General features: G+C 39.0%; 1 protein-coding gene across 1 annotated transcript; it reads left to right on the plus strand.

Annotated features, from left to right (window-relative positions):
* The first annotated feature begins 822 nt into the window (after positions 1-822).
* On the plus strand, positions 823-5,928 carry plk2b (polo-like kinase 2b (Drosophila)). The gene is made up of 15 exons (XM_059989371.1): positions 823-1,061; positions 1,436-1,543; positions 1,700-1,816; positions 1,925-2,054; positions 2,162-2,249; positions 2,334-2,429; positions 2,658-2,856; positions 2,955-3,102; positions 3,586-3,686; positions 3,797-3,941; positions 4,110-4,190; positions 4,295-4,454; positions 4,540-4,669; positions 4,792-4,902; positions 5,163-5,928. Exons 1-15 carry the CDS (start codon positions 873-875, stop codon positions 5,352-5,354), a joined length of 1,995 nt encoding a protein of 664 aa, XP_059845354.1. The 5' UTR covers positions 823-872; the 3' UTR covers positions 5,355-5,928.
* The last annotated feature ends 2,537 nt before the right edge of the window (positions 5,929-8,465 follow it).

Genomic DNA, 8,465 nt, shown 5'->3' on the forward strand with positions numbered 1-8,465 from the left:
ATAAATTATTTAGGCTCCAATTGTTTTTATTTTATAAAACCGCAGTCTATTTGGCATCCGTTTTTAAACATGCGCACAATATTTCGCTACAAAATAAGCGGTTATGGAAACATGCGTGGTTTGTACTCGACACTCACTTGTTTTCAAACGTGCCCACGTTGCAAATTCAGTTACTCTGGAGATGCTTTGTATCTCAAACTGCATTGTTTTAAAGCGTGATCGCAATTTATTGTCTAATAAACGACCACGGAAAAATATACCGCCCCCAAAGAACAAATTTAACAGATGGATTTATGGAATGGAAGATTATCAGAAGATAAAATAACTGATATTTTATATGAATCTTTGATTAACAATGCATAAAATATACGCCAAAATACTGGAAAATAGCTCAAGCAAAAGATAAATAAAGAGAAACGTTAACTGCCTAAGATGATATATGAATATATATGCAATGAGTTTTTATTCACTACAGACATTTTTCGTGGAAAATGCAACAGCTCCACGTTTTTAATTACAAATGTATGACATATTTGCATAGCAGTATCACTATAAAAACGGTTATCAGCAAATTCATCGGCTATAGATGCGTTTAATATGCAGTGATCTAAAGTGTTCGCGTTTGTAAAACTTATCTTTAAAGTAATTGTTTGCTATGAATGTTAATTATTTCCCTCATTTGATCCATTCACGTTTCGGAGTAACCCGCAGCTTGGGCGCCGTGAAATGATTGACGTTTTCGTCTACCAATCGACAGGACAGCTCGGCGAAGCCTCGTGACGTCGCGGAAGGATGAAGGTATAAAAGCCAGTGTGGCAGTGCGTTTGAGTTCAGTCTGAGTCGAGCAGAGGGGTTGTTTGTGAATTGGAGCAATGGACTTACTGAGGACTATCACTTACCAGCAAAACACAAAGATGTGCGACCAGCCACTCGGCAGATCCACAGATCACTGCTTCAACAAAAGGCAGGAAGATTTGACATGCACCAGTACGGAGTTGTCCCGGATTATAACTGATCCTGCTACTGGCAGATGTTACTGTAGAGGCAAAGTGCTGGGAAAGGTAAATACAAATCTGCATTTGGAGCGAATGAAAGAGAGCGGCGGCAGACGCGCGGGCTGTGCACCTGTGTTACAACATCTAGTTCCGACGGCGAATGCATCCTTACAAAGTTTGAAACGTGTAAAAGCAGTTGAATCTGGATCACGTCGTCTCTGTAGAATAAAGCTGTAACAAAATCTCAGCAGGTGTAGATCTATTCCTTTTCGTAGAATTGTTGACTTTAATTACCTGCATAATTTCCAATGTTGTAAATGAGCCCGTAGTCATTAATTTCGAATAGCCCAGCCTGTTTTTTTTTAAATTAAAAGACAATACTGTACTTGAATGTTACGATTTTCTAGCTTGAACATAATGTAAATTGTTTTCTTGTTCAGGGAGGTTTTGCCAAGTGCTACGAGATGACAGACCTGACCACGAACATCGTCTATGCTGCAAAAATCATCCCACACACGAGAGTAGCCAAACCCCATCAGAGAGAAAAGGTGGGTGGCTTTGTGCATAAGTCAAAATGAGCGCTTCAGCCGCTTTATTCCGTTGTAGATCCTTGCATGCTGAAGGCACAGGCTTCTTCAGTTGCACAGATCGTATTTTTTTTAGCAAATGCCCGTTTCTGATTTTCATTCTTTTTCAAAACTCAGATTGATCGAGAAATTGAGCTGCACCGAACGCTTCACCACAAGCATATCGTTCACTTTTACCATCACTTTGAAGATAAAGAAAACATTTACATCCTATTGGAACACTGCAGCCGAAGAGTAAGCATTTGCTCATTTTCTCTCTCCCCCAAAAAACTTGAACAATTTCTACGTGTTTTGTTTAAAGAAAGCGGATAATTAATTTTACCTTTTTTTAAAAACGTCTAGTCGATGGCTCACGTGCTAAAAGCTCGGAAAGTGCTGACAGAGCCAGAAGTACGGTACTACCTCCGACAGATAGTCTCAGGGCTGAAGTGTCTACATGAACAAGGAATTCTACATAGAGACCTCAAGCTAGGTATGTTTTTTATTCAGCATGTTTCTTACAACTAAATGGGTGGAGATAAATTGTAGAGGAAGAATTAATTATTAATTGGAAAAACTAATTAATGTTTTTAATTGCAGGTAACTTTTTCATTAATGAGTCCATGGAACTGAAAATAGGAGATTTTGGGTTAGCAGCAAAGCTGGAACCTGTGGAGCAGAGAAGCAGGTAAAAGATTAGGCTGCAGCTTACATTTTAATGGCTACATTGTGGCAAAACACCAGTAATAACCTCCAGCTTTTTATTCTGTAGAACCATCTGTGGCACACCGAATTACTTGTCTCCTGAAGTTCTCAACAAACAAGGACATGGCTGTGAATCTGATATTTGGGCATTGGGCTGTGTGATGTAAGTATCCCACGGGAATGTCTTGCATTTGAAATTATTTTTTTTGTATTAAATGAGTTGCCTGCCTCACGCAAGTCAGCTTTGTATGCTCAGTCACATGTGCTACTTAAATGACTTTCTGCTGCAGAAAGTTTGAAGATGCATTGTGAAAGTTTTTATTTGTATAATGTCAGGGTTTTTTTGCCATTCCCAAGAAAGGCACTGATGGTTGAATTGTGTTCTTTGCAGGTATACAATGCTGTTGGGGCGACCCCCATTTGAAACAACCAACCTAAAAGAAACTTACAGGTGTATTAAGGAAGCTAGATACACAATGCCGTCATCATTGTCGATATCTGCGAGACAGTTGATAGCCAGTATGCTAGCAAAAAATCCAGAAGATCGACCCAGTCTTGATGACATATTGCATTATGATTTCCTTACTCAGGTTGGTGAAGCACAGATTCTTGATTTAAATCATATTTTCACTTTTCTGTAACCCAATGAAAAACAACCGCAAATCTAAACTTTGACCTTGTACTGCAGGGGTTTACACCTGAGAGACTGTCAGAATCCTGCTGTCATTATGCGCCAGACTTTCACCTGTCCAGTCCTGCCAAGAACTTTTTCAAGAAGGCAGCTGCAGCCCTGTTTGGTGGGAAGAAGGATAAAGCCAAGTTCTTGGATAATCACAGTAAGTACATAGTGACTAAATATTACTAATTAGTTGTAAATTGGCTAAAATGTTATAGGGATGACTATTTTTCTGTTAATCTCCACCTGTGTTGGCGCATGGCCAAGTGGTTAAGGTGTTGGTCTAGTGATCTGAAGGTCACTAGCTCAAGCTCAGCTAAGGCAGCGTGTTGTGTCCTTGAGCAAGGTACTTAACCACACATTGCTCTGTGATGATACCAGTGCCAAGCTGTATCAGCCCTTGCCCCTCCCTTGGACATGGAGAGGGGAGAAATGCATGCTGGGCAACTGCTGGTCTTCCATACAACCTTGCCCAGGCCTGCGCCCTAGAAACTTTCCAAAGCACAAATCCATGGTCTCTCGAGACTAACGGATGCCTGTGTATAATCTTCACCCAAAGTTGGGAAGTATTTGAGTAATTAGGAAGAAATTAAATTTTAACCTGGCTCAATAAATGCTTTCTCTTTTTTTAAAAAAAAAATAGACAAACTGGGAAAAGATGACGTGGATGATATTTACAAGCTGAAGAATGACTTAAAGAAGATGTCCTTAAGCAAGCAACTGAACAGAAGTCGGTCAGATGAGGTAGGTTTATTTATAAATTTTTAAACAATGCTGTGTAAACTTTACATTGAACTTTGCCAAGTATCCCTGAGATCTAGGACTCTACTGAAATATGCTTTTTTTCCCGTCAGGAGTCAAAACTGACTGGAAAACCGCCAGTTATCCACATTAAACCTGAGAGCCCCATGCCAGTGAAGGATAGTGAGCAGCAAGTCAGTGATTCGATAAGGATGATAGTAAGAGGAACATTGGGAAGCTGCAGCAGCAGCAGTGAATGTAAGTACAAGATGGGAATGAACGAAAGTCTTAATGAAACCCTCTTTTAAATATAAATCTGAACAATTCAATACGATAATTCATCAGTTCTATGAATATGCTAACCTATCAACTAATTTTACTTGTATCTTTTCTGCAAATTGCTATAATATCTTGTTTATATTTCAGCACTCGAAGACAGTACTATGGGGAGTGTGGCTGACACAGTTGCAAGAGTATTAAAGGGCTGCTTGGAAAATATGCCAGAAGGTGAGCCCTACTGCAATCTGTTAACCCCATTGTGGTGTTGAAAGTTTGAGCATTCACATTTTGCTGGCCTTAACACTTTACTAAGCATCTGATTTATTTCTCAGGAGACAACTTTCCAAAAGAGCAGTTGAGCTTCTCCTTCCAATGGGTCACCAAATGGGTGGATTATTCTAATAAGTACGGCTTTGGGTATCAGTTGTCTGATCGCACAGTTGGGGTCCTCTTCAATAATGGAACCCACATGAGCTTGTTGGCAGATAAAAAGTAAGTTGTCTAATGATTTGATTATGTTTGGTATGCAACTGGTTTGGAAAACTGAGTTATTAACCTATAACATGTCTTCCCACAGAACAATCCATTACTACGCAGAGCTGGGCCAATGTTCTGTCTTCTCAACAGTTGATATCCCTGAGAAGTTTGTTAGTCAGATGACTATTCTGAAATATTTTGCACACTACATGGAGGAAAATCTAATGGAGGTAAGAATCTTAACAGATTCATTTTGTGCTTCGAAAGCTGCAAATACCATTTTGCTTGCTGTCTCATACTCTTATTTTGGCAGTGACCCTTTAAACAAATAACCTCTGATTTTTCTACTTAGGGTGGTGATCTGCCGAGTTCTGTGGATGCCCAGAAATCTAGATTGTGTCTCCTTCAGTGGCTAAAGTCAGACCGTGCACTAATGATGCTCTTTAGTGATGGCACATTCCAGGTAAGAACCAGATATTTTATTCTCTTTAGCTAAATGTAGAATGCCCTGTGCAGGTGAATTTCCCAAACTATAAAGAAATTGGAGGCAAATGTGTTTGTCAACCAAAGGCTCATTGGCTAATATTGCAATTTGTAGAAAAATCTCCAAAATTTATAGACTAAACTTGGAAAGGCACAATGATTCTGATCATTTGTATTGCTGTTATGAATTAAAGATGGTTATGAAAAATTACCATGAGTGACAGTTGTATTTTATTGCAGGTGAATTTTTATCACGATCATACAAAAATTATTATCTGCAATCACAATGAGGAATACCTACTTACTTACATCAATGAAGATAGAGTTTCTGCTACATTCAAGCTATCAACACTGCTATTGTCTGGATGTTCACAAGAACTTCGTACCAGAATGGAATATGCATTGAATATGGTGCAACAAAGATTTAATTGAGCTTGAACTGGGCAACCTGGCGATGCCTTCCTTCAGTCTGGAAGAGCCTCATGCTGACCGCCTGCCGGATGGTACGAGGGACCTGAATTTTGGCGTACTGGGCTGGTACCAGACAGGAGCATCTTGCAATCCTGCTTCATTAGACTGACATTTTAATGGATGTCTACATGAAAGGTGGCAGCGGCCCGAGGAACTTCAGTATTTTTGCATTGAGCACAATGCAGTGCAGCAGTGTTGCAGCAGAGCAAGGTCATGAGTTGAGACTTGGAGCAAGAGGAAAGTGTGGCAAGTGAGGCTGAGAAAGTATTAAAGTAATTGGGATTTGCAAGTTGTAAAGAGACCTTTTTTAACCACAGCTTGTGCTGTTGAGTAAAGACTTGAGTGCTTGGAAGAGAACTGAAAATCCAAACACTTGTACCACATCTTGTGGCTGGACAATTCATTCCATAATTTATTCTGCACTGAATATTTATTATTTATTGAAGTATCACTCATTCACACTTCTGAAATGTTGACATGCTGAGCAAGATATGATAACTATGAATAAAGGTTCTTAAATTCATTGTGAATGAAATTGTTTTTGAACTCTTATTTTTGCACTTAAGATTATTTATAAGTAGCTTGCATTGCTTTACATGTGCCTTGAACTGACTATGGGATTATGAAAAGGGAATTTTACTAGGTAACTCGTTGAATGAACTCCTATTCTAAAACTTTCAGTGAACAATGGGCAATGTTTTAACTTGTGTAAAAATGCAGTGAGCAATGATCAAACTTCCAAGACAGTTGCTGCACAGTGCTTTCAGTTATCTTTATCTCCATTTGCTCATCACTTGATTAATCTTGAATAATCAATACTGTTGGCAATATAATCCTGTTGCATGGCAAAGTAGAATTTCCCAGATGAACAAAACTAATCATCTTCGTAATCAATCAATTCCTGACATGGGGATTGTTGGTTTGTTAGCACAATATTAGTTTTATTTTGAAAATTGAATCGGTATCTTTTTGTGCCCACCTGCAAAAAAAGCACTTTGCTAGGTTTTTCAGATACTGTATGCAAGATTTCCTGCATAGAAACATGGTGTCCTAAATGCTCAATTGCAATTAGCTGAACTAATCCTCAAGTGTAATATTCCCCTCTAGTTTTCTGTGCTATTCGCTTTCTGCTTGTGTGCTGTGGTCATTAGGAACATCAGACTGAGCTGAGAATGTACAATAATTTATCCTGGAGCCTAAGACTAAAGTTCTCATAACTGTTAAGCAGCTGCCCCCCTAGTGGAGCTTGCCATTTCTGATAAAGGAAACCAACGTGAGGGCGCCCATTGTAATTTTAATTAGGGAGCCTGTTGCTAATGGAATTTTTTCCATTAACTTTGGTTAAAGTCAGCTGCATGGTTAGTGTAGTTTTGACTTTTTAAAAATGTGAGGCTGTGAAACATGTGTTTGCAGCAGGCTTCTGAGAGTGGGGTTTGGCAAGTTAAGTGAGTAAACATATTTGGAGGATTTCCATTACCTAAGCTTGAATGGCATTGCAAATAGCTGCACTTGCATCAGCAATATAGAAGGAAAGTGATAAATGATGCATGTGAAAGATTTGCCACCAGAATGGGTCTTAAGGTACTTTAACAAAATAAGCACCCTTTTTCACCAATTCCTCAAAGGCTTTTACTGCAAGAAAGCATAAGGTAAAGTCTCTGAGATGGAAGAAAATCATACGCTTTAATGGAGTGGATTAAACAGACTTGATCGGTGGCCAGCAAGTTTCATAGATGAACTTGTTGTCATGTGCACAAGTCCAATGGAAAAACTTGTGGCTGCATCAGAGGCACGTGAAATCGTATAAGCAGCATTCACAAGAAACACAATTATGCAGAATGTTTACAAGAAATCAAAGAACAAAGTCCATTCCAGTTCAGTGCAGTGGACAATTTGTGTAAGGTTTGAGGGTAAGAAAGGATATAGAGTGCAGATTAAAGTAATATCAGGCAAAAGACTTTAGACATAGATCTGATTGAAATGGACTGAGATAGCATCTTAGTACAAGAGAAATTTTCTTAACTAATGACTTGGCCTGTTACAATTAAAGTTAGTCATGGAACTGGTTTTGAGGGCAGTATAAAGCTGATATGCAGAATCTTTTTCCATGTGGTAGTATCAGGGAAAGCTGAGTGTTTGATTATCTGTAATTTGCTGCTGGAGAAGGGTGTGGTGTCAGATACAAGATTTAGACAGGTGTATGTGTAGGCCTCTGTTGTCCAAGGGAAGGGCATTAGGACCCATACAGCTTGTCACCAGTGTCATCGCAGAGCAATGTGTGGTTAAGTGCCTTGCTCAAGGACGCACAAGCAAGCCTCAGCCAAGGCTCGAACTAGCGACCTTCAGATAACCAGACGAATGCCTTAACCACACACCAACACAGGTACACAAATAGTCAAAGTATAGAAGGATGGACTTAATGTGAGGAAGTGATATTAATGTAGATGGACAAAAAAGTTGGCAGGGACTTGTGCTCTTCAGATTCAGAATCACAACTAGGTATATTAACACTGACATAAGATATAGGAGCAGAAGTAGGATATTAGGCCCATTGAGTCTGCTCTGCCATTCAATTATTTGTTGAGAAATTTGTTGCTTTGCAGCAGAAGTACAGTACATGAATTAAGAATTATAAGTTGGCCACATTATTAAAAGTGGCCACTAAGTGTCTGTCTATATATAAACAATCAAAAGATTGTATTACAGACATTGAGAGCAGAAGTTATGTGCCAAAGGAGAACTGGTAATATATCAACAAATTGGTTGGTGTAATTGGCTTTTCTATGTTCTTTCTGTAGTGATTTCTGTCAGCAGTTACATTATCTGCTCCCATATTACTTTGTGCTTCGGTTCCATCATCAAACCTGATCATTACTGAAGCCAGTTAGCTTTGCATTGCCTGTGTACTTAAATTCTGTATGGAACACAACAGAAAATGTTTATAATTCAAAATTGATGCAAAAGGTCCCCACAATATTCCCTGGTCACTTTGATTGTATTTGTCCTATATCTTTCCATTATTCCCAGTGCTTTAAGCACGTAGAAAATCTTTTAATGCAGTGTTTTGCCCAG

The sequence above is a fragment of the Hypanus sabinus genome, chromosome 14 (genome assembly GCF_030144855.1).
Source record: "Hypanus sabinus isolate sHypSab1 chromosome 14, sHypSab1.hap1, whole genome shotgun sequence".
In the NCBI taxonomy this organism is placed as follows: domain Eukaryota; kingdom Metazoa; phylum Chordata; class Chondrichthyes; order Myliobatiformes; family Dasyatidae; genus Hypanus; species Hypanus sabinus.